Below are 17,908 nucleotides of genomic sequence, written 5' to 3' on the forward strand. Positions count from 1 at the left end.
GGCGTATACTTTCCATCAACCAGAACGAACGCCGTTAATGGCTAAAAGGCATGGCCGGTTACTACATATTTTGCGATGCTCCCAAAGGCACACTCGACTTTTGGTCCCTATTGATGACGACACATGCAGCTTTCAGCCGCCACCCGAAGTACAGAACTCGTTTCGCAAATTATTTATGTTCATTATTTGCGGATCCTCCTGCTCACTGGGGCGTTCTGGGTATGAGACGCTGAAAATGAAGAATCCTGGAGCATATTGATCCTCTACGGACGGAATAGGGGGGGAACTCCTCCCAACAGACGAGAAGACGACTCGGACACTCGGCCACGGCAATCTTTCTTTGTAATTAAACAAAAATAAATCTGTCAATACAATACAAAATGAAAAAAATTAAAACTGTTATAAAAATTAAAGAAATAAATAAATAAAACAACATTGACAAACCCACTACATCCTCTTCCTGATCCCCTTCGATCCTCGGAAAAAAAGCGGTGTAAGGCGCTGCAGTCATGGACTTTGCGTCTGGTCCCGACGGAGGTTCGTGTCCTCCCTCGGGCATGGGTGTGTTCATTGACTCAGTTTTTTTTATTACGGAGAGTGCGCAGCCCTCTGACCGAACACGCTGAGCTGCCGTGCCGGGAAACGGAGAGGCTTTTCTGTCACTTATCGTTGATGATGATGAACTCCCATACTCCTTGATAGAGAGTGGGGGAACAATGCGGGAGACCCGCACCGCCGTACCAGGCAAGGTCCTAGTGGAGGTGGTTTGCCATTGCCTTCCTCTGGCCGTAATGGAGATGAATGATGATGATGAAAACGACACAACAACACCCAGTCACCTCGAGGCAGGTGAAAATCCCTGACCCCATAGGGAATCGAACCCGGGACCCCGTGCTCGGGAAACGAGAACGCTACCGCAGACCACGAGCTGCGGACCAACTAGGCCGCACCGTCCGGCAGTGCTGCTACCTCGTGCATGAACAACTACGTTGAATATTTTAGTAAACCGGTTCTAGGAACGGCTTAAATCATTTTAATGTTTTGGGTTCAAGTAACCCGCCAGGGTCCAAGTAACCCCGATTTACGGTATATGCAGTACCTCATCGTGCTTTGCTATTAATGTTTAACACAGAGCCACGTTCCACGGCAGCCATCTTGTATATAAAGCCTTCCCCTCACGACCAGTAAATGTTCTGGCGCATTGGAATCATCTATTGAGTTGCAGTCACGAGAAATTAATACGTAATCAGCAATTATTCTTTGTATACAATGAGAATTGAGGTGCGGATAAGGTAGGTCGATGGGTACTGTTTCGCCGACAGCTGTTTGTTAAATATCTTGCGGAATGGTCCTGCACATTGCCACGATGTTAGGTTGAAAATGATAGTCAAAATTTACATGTTTATTGAGATGATATGATTACTTCTTGAATGTTAAGTCAGTGATTATAAAACTGAGAAGACGTCATCACTACTCAGCTGGTCGCTATAAGCCTAATGCTGACACTTGCTAAGTTTGGTTCACTGCCTTTACGACTCAGTATTCACTGCACAACATTCAAATATTAGCTACGCAATTCTATTTATTAGCTGCGCTGGACTGTGGAAGTGCGCGGGTGCGTGACTCTTTCTATCAAACTTCACGAGTCAGATGTCAGTTCGAAATTATTATGTGGGGCGAAAGAATTGTACGTCGAAGGAATATTGTTCATTATGGAAGTAGTCATTCGTTTTTATCACACGCACGTCTTTCAAGCCCACGTCGGACAGATCGATTGTGTCTGTAGTTTTCGTTGTGCAGTGTTTGTTCTGCCTCTGACCATACCGTACTTTTTAGTGAAGCCAGTTGCGACTGATAGTTACGAAGTAGTTTTATTTGCGTAGAATTGTAAAGTGGCGTAGCGTGAAAATGCGTTTAGCTAGAAAATTGATTTAGTTAAAATGCCCTCAGTGGCACTGTAGCGAGAAGGAAGTACTTCTCTGGTCGCTGTATCACTAACCTGGTGTCTTGCTGCTTCGGTAGTCCCTCGTCGCACAGTAGTAGCGCTCAGTTCCATGTAGTGATCCTGCTGAAGTGGAGTGTTTCGGGATGCCAGTTATTAAGTGTCAACAACGTTTTGTACTATACTCGTTTTAATAGAGAAAATACTTTGAAACACATTTCACAGAATTCCCAACATGGCGGCTCTTGGCTACGCTGTTATTCAACCCTTTACAACAGTTATACATTTCTCACTTTCCATACTCGGGACATACGTTGACCACGACACGTGGCGTTCACTGATAAGTAACCTTCACTTTATATCTCATGTTTAACAGCTGGAATATTTACTCGCGACCGTTCATTTGGAGCCGCCCCCAGTTACTCGACCGTGCGTTTTGAGTGGCGCCTCGCTACCAACCCGCCCTGTCTTCTGGAAGGACAAGAGAGACCCTACATTTCTCCCTCAGCCAATAAGGACATTTCGCTCGTTTCCTATGACGTCACGTTTGTGGACATTGTGACAGAAGTTTGTCTCTTAACACTGTCTCAGATTGTAAGATCCTACTCTAGTCCCTACTAAGTTTGCACAACATTGCCCCCTATGATTTCATCACTAATGCTCCTTGCTGACGCTTAGTTGTCAAACGTAAATGTAGCCTGGCTGCTACTGAGCGCTACGGTCGCAGGTTCGAATCCTGCCTCGGGCATGGATGTGTGTGATGTCCTTAGGTTAGTTAGGTTAAGTAGTTCTAAGTTCTAGGGTACTGATGACCTTAGAAGTTAAGTCCGTAGTGCTCAGAGCCATTTGAACCATTTTTTTGCTACTGAGCATTCCAGATTGCATAAATATGCGTAATAAGTGGCTTAAACACGTGAAGGGAATGCACGTATGCATTACACAGTGTCATTCTAAACAGCGTATGGGGCACCACTAGATCCACTAGGAAATGAAAATATTCGCTAGAACATTAGATAAAATCACAATGACATTACATGTTACAAAATACTGAACCGTTAAACATAACACTGTCAAATGTTGATACAATCGTTTAGCTCCTTTTGTGATGAAGGCTAGTCTATTACACTTACGCTGCAGGAACAGGTGAAAGATATAGTTTAGTAGTCAGTACAACGCTAGAGCTTTAACGTCTAGATAGGCAGCTACACTTACGACGTTAATGTTCTGCGTGCGGTAGATTACATCTGAATTATTGATCAAGTCCAGTAATGGTACACTTTGCCTAGTTTTTGACAATCTCTTTCTCTCCTATATTTACTACATTAACGCTGGTATTTCCTCTATTGTGTGTAAGTCATCCTTCTTTTGTTTTTGTTACAATTTGGGTTATGTGAATTGCGAGGGGCGTTCAATAAATAATGCAACACATTTTTTTCTATGACAGTTTCGGTTGAAAAAATGTTGAATTCGTTGCAGGACATCGTGGAATATTCCAGCTCCAGCCCCTACAGTTTTATGAAGTTCCGCTTGGTGGCATCGCCATAAGTAGGATTCACAATGGCGTCTGTAACGGAGATGTATTCCAAGTAGACAGCTGCCATTCAGTTTCTTTTTGCGGGAAACGAAGCATCGCAGATATTCATAGGCGCTTGCAGGATGTTTACGGAGACCTGTCAGTGAACAAAAGCACGGCGAGTCGTCGGCCGAGGCGTCTGTAATCATCGCAACAAGATCGTGCAAACCTGTCCGATTTCACGCATGCCAGCTGCCCACACACTGCCGTGACTCCTGCAATGCTGGAATGTGCAAATACAATCATTCTATGTGATCGACGGATCACAATCAAACATTTCGCCACTCAACTGGACGTCTCTGGTTGCATTGCTGCTTACCCGAGTGGAACTCAAGAAAATTTCACTGGACTGTTCTTCCTCATCCACCCTACAGCCTGGATCTCGCACCTACCGACTTTCATCTGTTTGGCCCAATGAAGGCTGCACTCTGCGGCAAGCAGTACGTGCGGAGATTATATTGAAAAATATATTGTAGCCGAAAGAGTAGGAAATTATTTTTTGTACATAGTTCATTTGTTACCGAAATCAGCACGGCAGGCCGCTCTAGAACTGTCGATTGTCTTCAGCCAAATCTCAGTGAAGAAAAATGGTTCAAATGGCTCTAAGCATTATGAGAATTAACATCTGAGGTCATCAGTCCCCTAGAACTTAGAACTACTTAAACCTAACTAACCTAAGGACGTGACACACATCCATGCCCGAGGCAGGATTCGAACCTGCGACCGTAGTAGCCGCGTGGTTCCGGACTGAAGCGCCTAGAACCGCTCTGCCACAGCGGCCGGTTCTCAGTGAAGAGTTGGGGCACTCGAGGGGATACTCGCATGTGCGTTAATGCGTTAAAAGGAATAAAGTCGTTGATTTACTTAATGCATAGTGGAAATAACCCATTTGTTAGGTGAATTATTGTTCAGTATCTGACCATTGCTGTATCTTACTACTTTCCTGGCTACATATCATCAACATAAGATTATAGAGCAACAAAGTCCTTTTCAACGAGAACCTAACATGAAATTTTCTTGATTCTTTTTCCGTTTCAAAAGTGGGTTATCTAGAGCGCTCCTTTCATTCTGTGGTGTAGCAGCTACAAACAATAAGTCTTCCTAATAGACGAAAATTGAGGCAGAGCTAGATTTATACAAGGAACCACTATTTTTAAAGGCGTTACATTTACTATTGTCCGTAAAGGGCAAAGCCTTGGTTAGAGCCCCATTCAAGTTCAGTGTTTCAGTCTGAGATAATTTTAGTACATGTTTCACGCCACTGTAGAGTAAAATAAGACTTTCATTTCTGTCAAGTAAAAGAAATCGAGTGACCCACAGTTACGGCGAGGAATGTGCTACTTGAAGATGTGCCGTGTATGAAGCTCATATTTTGCGACTACAAGGGGCGTATGGCGCGACGGTGGACGCAATAAATCAAGAATACTGTAGATACTGCGATAATGAATACCGCAATAGACAGTTCAGTTGAAGAGGAATGGACATCTTCGAAAAGGGCAACCACGAAATTTAGATGTATGAATATAGGTACAAGGAATGTAACCGCAAAGAAACCTCGAGTAACAGGAGATGTAACGAAACACAATATTCAATTTTTGGAGAGATTCTTAATGAATCATTACTTACTATTTAATGTTTGAACAGCAGTCATCAAAATTTCATTTCAGTTGCGGTTAGATTATGTAAGAATGTGTGTCTCTGACTGTTCTGTTACATATTTGTGGTGAGGCAGCATTTCCAGATTGTTTTATGGAGCATACTAGTTCATACTTTTCTGTTTAAGTTAACAGTCCAAGGCTTTGAGTAAGTGCCCGTGGAAGTAGTTCAGTTTTTAAAACACACACACACACACACACACACACACACACACACACACACGGAGAGAGAGAGACAGAGGGGAGAGAGAGAGAGAGAGAGAGAGAGAGAGAGAGACCTCACAAACTGATTCGGCGTAGCGGAAAGATTAGACAATCTTAACTGAAATGAAAATGAAACCGCCAACATTAAGAGTGCGTCCAACATTTTTTAAATTCTAAAGGAGTGATATCGATCCTACCTACCTTGTTTGATAGCAAGTAATAATAAAAAAGATCGACAATTTTAATTTTACAGTAATTAGAAATATTTTTCTAGTGCTCTTCGGGATTTCTTCAGCGTCATTCCAGTGTGATGCATTATTGCGCTTTACTAGATTACAGTACCTAAGGAAGTGAGAGCAGGTAAATGCTACAGGACTTAATATAAACAAAGACACCTTTGTTGAATTAAATTTTCAAACCAGAAATTACGGAAGTAAAACACAAAAAAGTGCGCTTTTTCCTTCTGCCTGTATTTGCATGCGATATTGTCTTTGAATCTGAGATTTCTTTACTGAATGTTATTGTTTGAGAAAACATATAGTAACGGAAACATAGTAAACAATTGGTAAGTATATATTGCAAGAAACGGAATATGTCTATCAGAGATCCAAAATTGCTTGTTATGGTTAACACGTCATGGGAGATAGAATGTAGGACAGAGATTTCCGAACTGGGTGTACCTAAACAGCAGAATGTCGAATAGTTGTATTAAGATTGTCACGAGACTAGTAAATTCAGAACGTATAAAAAATGAAGAAACATGTGATAAAATAATGCAGAACATTCTTCACTTCGTGAAGTATAACCATACCATACAACACATACAAAACGAAAGATGGGCGTATTGAATTCCACTAGTTCGTTTACGTAACTTCCTATTATGAAACTAGACGTCTCATGTCTGCTCCAGTACATTGGCGGTCTCTATCAGTCCATGTCTCAACAAGTCCTTCGACGTGTCGTTGTTTCACTTCTTACAAAGAGATCTAATTTACAGAAGTAATCGTAAATAGATAAATTTATTGTTAGAATGAGATCTGTGGACGTTTGTGAAACATCAGATGCAGAGCAACAGTCAAGCAATGTGTCTGGAACTTCAGTATATACATAACAAAAATGAAATAATGTGTCTCAAGTAGCAAGAACACAAAAATGAAAAATACTTAAAAATCGGGTTCACGTGGTGTAGAGAGGAAGGACGTCCTATGTCGGAGTGAGTAGTAAATACAGGAAAACTTTCCAGTGCAAGTATGGTATTGAATTAATCGCTGCGCTGTAGCTCAACAAAACACAAACATTTACAAGTTACAGTTTTGAGCGTTTCAAAGAAACTCTAAGACAGAAGAATCAGCAGAGTACCCAAACTGAATTTTCGCTCTGTAGGGGAGCGTCCGCTCATATGAAATCTTCCAGGGTCGTGCGTTATGCTCCGGTAGTTCAGTTGATAACTTTAATCTCTTCCTTCATACAGAAGTCCATTGGCTAGCTACCCAGAGGAAGAATACTTAGTTGTGTCTGAACTGAAAGATGCATTGCTGATTTGTGCAAGAAAACAAAACCGAGTTTCTGATTGCATTAAAAGACGAGCTCTGGATCACGCAGCTATCTTTCCCTTCTGATTTGTTTGAAATACTGAACCAGATAAATGCTAATCTGCAAGGTAAGGGCGCAAACCTCCTTGTCGCCTCAGACAAAATGTCAATCTTATTGAGGTATGGCTGAGGAAACGCAAAAGAAAGCAGTTTTGGAATATTTACATTGATATCTAAACGTGCATTTAGTAGTAAAATTCAACCATTGATTCATGACTATTTAGTGTAACTGACAGAGATGAATATTTCCCAGCACCAGGTATAAACCAATAACACTGGATAAGAAAATCTTTCGCTCTTTTCAGCGCTTGTGAACTTCAACTTGTTTAAGTGGAAGATTTCGCAGACCTGACGAACAAAGAACCTAAGTATTAAGAACTCGTTCTTAATACTTAGGTTCTTCTGTATTTCGGTTCACCAAGGTTCTCTGACCTGTGTAAAAGAGCACTCATAACTTTGCTGCGGTTTTCCACAACATATTGGTGTGAAAGTGCATTTCATATCACGACTAATATAAAAACAGTTAAATGTGGAAATCTAAGAAAATTAGATGAGAAAATTGGTGTGAATTTGTCCTACATTCGAGCTAACATAAGACGGATTTATAATGCACATCAAGCTCACGTGAGCCACTGAATTGATTATAGTATTGAAATATTCTGTGTTGTGAAAAGGAGTTTAATGCTTAATTATACTGCATTTGGTAATGAAATATAAAAATTACTTTTTATTTAAAATACCATTTGTTACGATAGAATCTCTTTCATTGACATGCATGAAAGGATGAAGCGTGACATTACATGTATTAGAAGAGCGTCGCCATGAGGCAGTTTGGAAAGCAAGCGTTTATCATCAAAAGAAATTTATCGATTTCAGAGAGCAGTGCTTCTGTAGGACAGTACTGCAGTCTTTGATCAATGGTGATCTGTGGAAAAAAACTTACAAAATGAAACTCGAAGCATTTGAAATGATGAGGTATAGAAGAATGCTGAATTTTGGGTGCACAAATGAAACTCCAAAAGAATACATGAAAATAGAAATTTAGGGAAAATCCAGAACGAATGAAAAGGCCGGGTGGTACACGTCCAAGAGTATTAGGACAGTATAGAGAGCTAGTGAAAATTACTTTCGACTGCAATTTTTTTTTCTCCCGAGGTATATGCCCAAATAATAACGTTTGCTTGTGCATTTGTACAGAACATTTGTTTCAAAATAAATTCAAATATTGACAATTTAAGATTATTAAATGAGTGTTCATAAGTGGTCTGCTGCGTAAAGACCGAAGACACATGAGAGAGCAGTTTCTGTTTTCTACTTGTATTCGACTTCCGATTTCAAAGAGACGCCTGCACAATCAGTCTTCTTGGTCGGCAGTACATGGGTCTCAGAAAGAGCGAAACAGGAAATGTATTAGTAAATAAAAGACAACATTATATTAAAAATTTTGTAGTACATTTAACAGAAGTATTTCACATATGTAATGGGAAGTACTTAGTGATACATATGACTTGATAAGCGAGTAACGTTACTGACAGATGTTTTCTGTATCTCCACGCCAAGTACTGATTGGACCCTGTGCTCCTCTGCCTGGACACTCTTCTCAATCCACCTCACAATGTTCTTCCTGTGGACGTTGTGTCGACTACTTTCTTATCCCCATATTATTTTTATTATCACCATGATTATCTGGGTTAGGATCTCTCTCAGCCAGTCTGGTAAGTTGGCAGCCACCGTCATTATTATTGTCGGTATGAAACCAGTCATGTGCACTCTCTGAAATCAAAGAGATGAAAGCAAATAAGCAGAAACATGCGAAACAGTATTATGTAATGGTGCATTTTCTACTAATTATGACTGCAATTTTTCGAATTAAAAGCCGGCCGGAGTGGCAGAGCGGTTCTAGGCGCTACAGTCTGGAACCGCGCGACTGCAGGTTCGAATCCTGCCTCGGGCATGGAGGTGTGTGATGTCCTTAGGTTAGTTAGGTTTAAGTAGTTCTAAGTTCTAGGCGACTGATGACCTCAGCAGTTAAGTCCCATAGTGCTCAGAGCCATTTTCGAATTAAAAATCGATGAAAACACGTTAACGTCGTGCAACTATAGTGGATGTGATGCGCCACTGAATCGATATTTTCTGTTTCCTATCTGAATTCTACTTCATATCCTCCTCCTGGATAAATTAATTAGTCTCATATTCCATGAAACGTTTGCTGGATAAATCGTAACGAGTTATGTTAAGTATACATCACAAATTATTTTGTAAATACACCTACATGCTGATCATTGACTAGATGTTTATGTATTTAATTAATTTATTTTTTCTAAATAAAAAAGAAGACATGCAGGTGTCAGTAATCTCTACCCACCACCTTTTACATATTACAATAACAGAAATTTTTCTACGAAACACAAGGTGTTTTCGAGGTGAAACTTTTTCAGTTTTACTTTGCTGTCAGACATTTTAAAACATTGGGTAAGTGAACAAAAATTTTTGATTGCAACGTTATTCGCCTTTTTGTTTGTTAAAGGTAGTGTGCTGTAGTGAATGTCATTTTCTAGTCTGGTATTGTAATTACAGTATGTGCATCATTGTTAGTTTTTAACTGTTGCGTTTTTAAGTTTCCATCCCATTTATTATTTTCTCACCATGTGCTACACTTGTTATTCGTTTAGTAGCCTTAGATATGCACAACTCTATATGTTGTGTCTTTTTTAAGTTGAGGATGAGACCATCTGCAGAAAACCAGTAAACACTAGTGTCATCTGCAAAAAGAACTAAATTTGTTTGTTATATATTAGAGGAGAAATCGGAACAATACTGGACCTAAGATTGATGCTTAGAGATCGCCATACGTGATTTTTTTCCCCATTCAGAATAATGTCCCCGGAATACCTTGGTTGAATTACGAAGTACAACTTTCTGCATTCTTTTGGTCAGATATGACATCCATTGGTTGGCTACACCATCAGTTCCACAAACCCTCAGCTTATCTAGGAGAATATTTTCACATAGTTAAATGCCTTAGATATGACACAGAAAATACCAACCAGCGATATATTTTTAATTAATGCTTGTAAAACTTTATGACTGAACATGTAAATGGCACTTTTAGTAGAGCAACTCATCTGAAATCCAAACTGTGATTTTGTCAGAATATGATTGTTGCTCAGTTGAGTATTCTAGAACACATCATTTTCGCAAAAGTTTTTAAAATGATGTCAGTAGTGAAACAGGTCGGTGGTTATTGACATATCTCCTATCATCTTTCTTAAAGACAGGTTTAGCAACGGTATATTTCAGTCTTTGTGTAAAAAATGCTTTGAGTTAGTGACGCGCTAAAAATTTCAGATAAGAGAGGGTTATTCTATGAGAACAAATCTTTAATACTCAATCGGAAACACAACGAAGTCCCAATGGGCTTTTATTCTTGAGAGAATATATAATTTTCTTAATTTGAGAAGGAGAATATGGTGATATATTCATATGAATGCATTTTATGAAAGTTGTTTTTTCCAACATACTGCAGTGATTTTTCTCTTAAACTGTTTTTCTTTATAATTTCCACTATATTCAAGAAAGGATTATTAAATATGTTTCCTACCTGTGGCTCATCACTTATAACCCTTCAGTTCAGTTCGGTATTGATGTATTCTTTCTTACCAACTTGTGTATCTGTAGATGTATTTTACAGTCCAGTAGATCTATGAGACTGCCTCAAGAAACTATATTGTTTTACCCTTCATGCCACTTAAAAAACTGTTTACACCAGATTCAGGTTTTTTTAGTGATTGTTTCTGGTTTAAATGGGATTGATTTACACAGAGACAAGCAACAGTGGTTTTAGCCTGCTGTTACCTGTACCAAAACGATTTACTATGTGGTTTCCCCATCCGTCATTACAGTAAAGCAAGCCAGTATGAGGCCTTTTGCACGTCTTTGTTAGACAAAATTTCTTCAGGAATGATTCAAATATTCTGTGTCTTTTAACCTTCAATGCTTCGCATTGGAAGATTAAATGTCATGCGATTTCATGCTCCTCACCACACAGTCTACACTTGCGGGCTTCTCTCCCTAGGCTCATCGTGTGTGTTTTCTGAAGTTCTCACGGCCACTCGTTAGTCCTGCCGTGTGTTTAACCTGTCTGCTCTTCAAGACCACGACTGCAGAACTTCTCTTAAAGCATGGCTTCACCCTGATTCGCTTCCCATGTTTAGTTTTTCGACCTTAGTCCAGCGTTCTACGTGCTGCCTCCTGATCCAGCAACGTAATTTTGGTTTTACCATCACTTTAGTGATGAAATAATCATATGCCACCGATGGTCAGGTGTCCACACTGGGGAAGTTCGGCCGCCGAGTTGCAAGTTTTTTTTCAGTTGACTCCATGCTGAACGACTCGCATGTCGATGATGATTAAATGACGATGAGGACAACACAACAACCACTCTACAAGCGGAGAAAATTCCAATACGGCCAGGAATCGAACCCAGGTCCTCTGCATGTCTGTCAGACGCGCTGACCACGCGACTAATCTTAGTGATGGATAAAAGAGAGGGCGAGCCAACAAATAGAGTTTTCGCTGGTGTCGTGGCCAGTCTATCAGCTTTTTCATTGCACTGATTCCTGAGTGGCCAGGGGCCCAAGTCAATTTCATTCTGTTTCTTTCCGGTAGCTTCACAAAGGATTAATGGCATTCCTCGATGCTTTGATCTAGTTGCAGGGTTGATAGAGATTTCAGAGCTGCTTGGTTATCTGAATGAATTTAGATGCCAATATGTATGCAGCACCTACTTAGATTCTCCTCCGTGCACGCTCTGGTAGCAGATGTGTCCCAATTTAGGTGTATCCATTCTTGCTATGTTGGATGGCAGGACGGCAGCCGATATGCACATAATAAATATCTGATAAGCTCTCATTTGCAAGTTCATCTCCAGTTTATTTTACAGCTACCAATTTTGGCGATATAATACGCCATCATCAAGCCATAAACAACAAATTTATAGTAGTATTAACAATATGTGGTTAATATCTGTAGATACATGAAATCATATTTGTCACTGATCGGTAAGAGATAAGTAGGTTCGTAATATGAAGCCAACATATGCGAAGGTTCCATGGGCTATGTTTACTATTTAGACATAAAAAATGAGGAGCATTCAAAAGTGTTTAAACCGCTAATAAAATGTATGTTCTAGTTATGCCACCAGAAGATTAAAATGACAATAAAATGAGTAAACTAAAAGATGGAAGACTAGGCTCACTACTAGTATATCCTAAGAATCGGTTGAAATGTTTTCAAAAATGGAAAACATATGACTACAAGTATGTAATTCATATTGCTTATTCTTTTTCAAAAACGGAGTAGAATCAGTGTCATAAATTGGAAAGAAAGAAATGACGTTTATGTTTGAACCATATGTTTTATTAAAAGCGGCAGTCTTCATAGTGATATGCTGTGAAGTCAGTAGGTTGCAGTAGGTGTAAGGTACAATATGTTACAGACGGCTTTAATCAGTACGATGATTACCATAGGGTATTGTGTACAGTGCTCACATGAAGTGAAGAAATAGAACTAAGTGAAGTGCCAACAGTCCTGCATTTGAAGAAAGGCTATACATCACAGGACTTGTGTTACAGAAGAGATGTTAATGCACATATGCACTATGCAACCAAATAAACAACCGGCTGATGAGGACAATAACACCTATAATGAAACACAAAAATTGGCCCAGTCAGAGAACACTACACTGGGTGAATATAGACCTCATCTCATACCTGGTTTAAGCATCTATTTAGCTGGCCGCAGTGGATACACCGATTCCTGTCAGATCACCAAAGTTAAGCGCTGTTGGGTGTGGCCAGCACTTGGATGGGTGACCCTCAAGGCCGCCATACGCTGTTGTCATTTTTCGGGGTACACTCAGCTTCGTGGTGCCAATTGAGGAGCTATTTGACCGAATAGTAGCGGCTCCGGTCAAAGAAAACCATCATAACGACATGGAGAGCGGCGTGCTGACCACACGCCCCTTCTATCCGCATCCTCAGCTGAGAGTGACACGGAGGTCGTATGGTCCCGATGGGCCACTTGTGGCCTGAAGATGGAGTGCTTGAATCTAACGTGCAAGCTGACATTCGTATAACCAGGAATCATTACCCAAACCTCATGTTACCCGCAACAGGTAATGATAGACAAAATAAATATAAATCACATAGGATATTAAAACAGTGGCCACTATTTAGTTCTAACTAGCTGTAATATTCAAGAAATGTAAGAGGGCAGTACAATCCCAAAAACTAGGAGCGTCATGTGATGGTGAGTATGCACTTCTTTTTCTCTACTAAATATTAACGAAAGAAGATATTCTACCTATTCATCGATAGGAAGTAAAAGTATCAAAGGAGGCACATTATCAGATTACTGGAGTATATTGGTTGTTGTTATGGTCTACAGTCCAGAAATTGGTTTGATGCAGCTCTCCATGCTACTCTATTCTGTGGAAGCTTCTTCATCTGCCAGTTCCTACTGCAACCTACATCCTTCTGAATCTCTTTAGTGTATTCATCTCTTGGTCTCCCACAACGATTTTTACCCTCCACGCTGCCCTCCAATACTGAATTGGTGATCCCCTGGTGCCTCAGAATTTGCCCTACCAACCGATCCCTTCTTCTAGTCAAGTTGTGCCACAAATTTACCTTCTCTCCAATTCTATTCGATACCTCCTCATTAGTTATGTGATCTACCCATTTAATCTTCAGCATTCTTCTGTAGCACCACATTTCTAAAGCTTCCATTCTCTTCTTGTCTAAACTGTTTATCGTCCACGTTTCAGTTCCATACATAGCTACACTCCATACAAATACTTTCAGAAACGACTTCCTGACACTTAAATCTATACTCGATGTTAGCAAATGTCTCTTCTTCAGAAACGCTTTCCTTGCCATTGCCAGTCTATATTTTATAGCCTCTGTACTTCGACCATCATCAGTTATTTTGCCCCCCAAATAGCAAAACTCCTTTACTACTTTAAGTGTCTCATTTCATTTCCTAAGCTAATTCCCTCAGCATCACCTGACTTATTTCGACTACATTCCATTATCCTCGTTTTGCTTTTGTTGATATTCATCTTATATACTCCTTTCAAGATACTGTCCATTCCGTTCAACCGCTCTTCCAAGTCCTTTGCTGTCTCTGACAGAATTACAATGTCATCGGCGAACCTCAAAGTTTTTATTTCTTCTCCATGGATTTTAATACTTACTCCAAATTTTTCTTTTGTGTCCTTTAGTGCTTGCTCAATATACAGATTGAATAACATCGGGAAGAAGCCACAAGTCTGTCTCACTCCCTTCCCAACCACTGCTTCTCTTTCAAGCCCCTCGACTCCATCGACCCCATCGACTGCCATCTGGTTTCTGTACAAATTGTAAATAGCCTTTCGCTCCCTGTGTTCTACCCCTGCCACCTTCAGAATTTGAAATAGAGTATTCCATTCAACATTGTCAAAAGCTTCCTCTAAGTCTACAAATGCTAGAAACGTAGGTTTGCCTTTCCTTAATCTATTTTCTAAGATACGTCGTAGGGTCAGTGTTGCCTCACGTGTTCCAACATTTTTACGAAATCCAAACTGATGTACCCCGACTCGGGCTTCTACCAATTTTTCCATTCGTCTATAACGAATTCGCGTTAGTATTTTGCAGCCTTGGCTTATTAAACTGATAGTTCGGTAATTTTCACATCTGTCAACACCTGCTTTCTTTGGGATTGGAATTATTATATTCTTCTCGAAGTCTGAGGGTATTTCGCCTGTCTCCTACATCTTGCTCACTAGATGGTAGAGTTTTGTGAGGCCTGGCTCTCCAAAGGCTGTCAGTAGTTCTAATGGAATGTTGTCTACTCCCGGGTCCTTGTTTCGACTTAGGTCTTTCAGTGCTCTGTCAAATTCTTCACGCAGTATCATATCTCCTATTTCATCTTCATCTACATTCTCTTCCATTTCTATAATATTGTCGTCAAGAACATCGCCCTTGTATAGACCCTCTATGTACTCCTTCCACCTTCCTGTTTTCCCTTCTTTGCTTAGAACTGGGTATCCATCTGAGCTCTTGATATTCATGCAAGGGGTTCTCTTTTCTCCAAAGGTCTCTTTAAGTTTCCTGTATGCAGTATCTATCTTACACCTAGTGATATGAGCCTCTACATCCTTACATTTGTCCTCTAGCAATCCCTGCTGAGCCATTTTGCACTTCCTGTGGAACTCATTTTAGAGAAGTTTGTATTACTTTTGCCGGCTTCATTTACTGCATTTTTACATTTTCGCCTTTCAATAATTAAATTCAATATCTTTTCTGTTACCCAAGGATTTCTATTAGCCCTCGTCTTTTTACCTACTTGATCCTCTGCTACCATCACTATTTCATTCCTCAAAGCTACCCATTCTGCTTCTACTGTATTTCTTTCCCCAATTGTTGTCAATCGTTCCCTAATGCTCTCCCTGACGCTCTCAACAACCTCTGGTTCTTTCAGCTTATCCAGGTCCCATCTCCTAAAATTCCCACCTTTTTGCAGTTTCTTAAGTTTTAATCTACAGCTCATAACCAATAGATTGTGGTCAGAGTCCACATCTGCCCCTGGAAATGTCTTACAATTTAAACCTGGTTCCTGAATCTCTGTCTTACCACTATATAATCTATCTGAGACCTTCCAGCATCTCCAGGCTTCTTCCATGTATACATCCTTCTTTTATGATTCTTGAACCAAGTGTTAGCTATGATTAAGTTATGCTCTGTGCAAAATTCTACCAGGCGGCTTCCTCTTTCATTCCTTACTCCCATTCCGTATTCACCCACTACGTTTCCTTCTCTTCCTTTTCCTACTATCGATTCCCAGTCACCCATGACTATTAAATTTTCGTCTCCCTTCACTATCTGAATAGTTTCTTTTATCTCATCCTATATTTAATCAATCTCTTGGTCATCTGCAGAGCTAGTTGGGATATAAACTTGTACTACTGTGGTAGGCGTGGGCTTCGTATCTATCTTGGCCACAAAATGCGTTCACTATGTTGTTTGTAGTAGCTTACCCACATTCCTATTTTCCTATTCATTATTAAACCTACACTTGCATTACCCCTATTTGATTCCCTGTATTCACCTGACCAGAAGTCTTGTTCCTCCTGCCACTGAACTGCACTAATTCCCACTATATCTAACTTTAAACTATCCATTTCCCTTTTTAAATTTTCTAACCTACCTGCCCAATTAAGGGATCTGAAATTCCACGCTCCGGTCCGTAGAACGCCAGTTTTCTTTCTCCTGACAACGTCCTCCTGAGTAATCCCCGCCGGGAGATCCGAATCGGGGACTATTTTATCTTCAGAATATTTTACCCAAGAGGACGCCATCATCATTTAACCATACAGTAAAGCTGCATGCCCTCGGGAAAAATTACGGCTGTAGTTTCCCCTTGCTTTCAGCCGTTCGCAGTACCACAACAACAAGGCCGTTTTGGTTAGTGTTACAAGGCCAGATCAGTCAGTCATCCAGACTGTTGCCCCTGCAACTACTGAAAAGGCTGCTGCCCCTCTTCAGGAACCACACGTTTGTCTGGCCTCTCAACAGATACCCCTCCGTTGTGGTTGCACCTACGGTACAGCTATCTGTATCGCTGAGGCACGCAAGTCTCCCCACCAACGGCAAGGTCCATGGTTCATAGGGGGGGGGGGCAGTATAATGGTATATTGTATTATTGGTTTAATTAACGTAGTGACTCCTGTATTTCTACACTTACTTCATGTGCGGCGTCTTTACTAGGCAGCAGTTGTATTCTTGCTGTTGACGTGTGCTGAAGTCATACATACATAGACAGGTAACCTATGTGCTTGGGCATTAACTTACTACAATTTGATGTGCAGCACTCTAACTAAACTTTTGTATAAGTTCGATGACTGCAGGAGCCGTTTATGTTTACTGGGCAGCGAAGGAGTATGCTGTGGCAGCAGAATGCTGTGGCAAAGAAACAGCGGCTGGAGGTGAAAACGCTCCTGTTGATGCAAGTCGGGAGTCAGCACCATAGTGCAGCGAGCTTATAGATGGACTAGCGTACACTGCATGGCCTCCCCAAAGTGGCTGCCAGGCGGTACAGACGCTTGAGTTGAAGCCAGGACTCTCTTAGACTTGCAGGAGTGCCAGGTGGTGTCATCCAACGAGATACCCTTCCTCAGTGGGACCGGTTCAAAGACTAGAACTGTCGGGGCTATCTGACAGCTTATAGGCCAGAGGCTTCGCCTACATAACGTAAAGTCCTATGGCGTGAGTGGCTGGGAAACCCCAAAGGGCAGGTTCAGCCACCTTATTGAAATGTTTCCCTATCCTTTGTGGCAGCAGGCACTGTTCCTTTGCGAAGTATGATAACTGAGTACATAAATGTATCGGTTAAGTGGAGGTGATTGTAATATGTTGTGTGTCTGTGCGAGGGTGTAGTTTAGTGTCATGTTCGTACTGAAAGTTTAGTATCATGTTCGTACTGGACATGATGAGAAAAGGAGATGGCACATAGCCTACTCTTCTTGAAGAGCACCAAGGGGATCCTGAGCTCGACGTCCCATCTGACAGATGGATCACCATGAACAGTGTCACATGCACTCACTTCCTGAACGCTACTGGGAGATTTGGAACAGAATCCATGAGATGTGTCCAAAAGACTGGTGAGCAGGGATTCCACATCACCACATCTCCTGTCCCTTCCATCGTAAAGGTAAAGGCGAAAAATGTCAACAGCGTGCAGCGTACCTGGATGCTCACCCATTCAACTAATGCCCATGCCAGACAGTGCTGATCTGACAGGAACCAATATACCCACCTTGGTATGGCCGTTTCACTTTGCCTAGGTGATGATGCTGCTCAGTGAGCCAGAAGCTGTTAGGCCACACATTCGACTACTGACCAGC

General features: G+C 41.0%; 1 protein-coding gene across 1 annotated transcript in view; it reads right to left on the minus strand.

The window, feature by feature from the left end:
• Nucleotides 1-8,396: 8,396 nt before the first annotated feature.
• LOC126171554 (estradiol 17-beta-dehydrogenase 2-like) overlaps nucleotides 8,397-17,908 on the minus strand; it is a 174,910-nt gene continuing 165,398 nt past the window's right edge. Inside the window, exon 8 of the mRNA XM_049920809.1 lies at nucleotides 8,397-8,739. Within this exon, the coding sequence (XP_049776766.1) occupies nucleotides 8,617-8,739 (123 nt within the window). The 3' untranslated portion in view covers nucleotides 8,397-8,616. The remainder of the gene's footprint in view (nucleotides 8,740-17,908) is intronic.

Source organism: Schistocerca cancellata, chromosome 1 (assembly GCF_023864275.1).
Source record: "Schistocerca cancellata isolate TAMUIC-IGC-003103 chromosome 1, iqSchCanc2.1, whole genome shotgun sequence".
Lineage (NCBI taxonomy): Eukaryota > Metazoa > Arthropoda > Insecta > Orthoptera > Acrididae > Schistocerca > Schistocerca cancellata.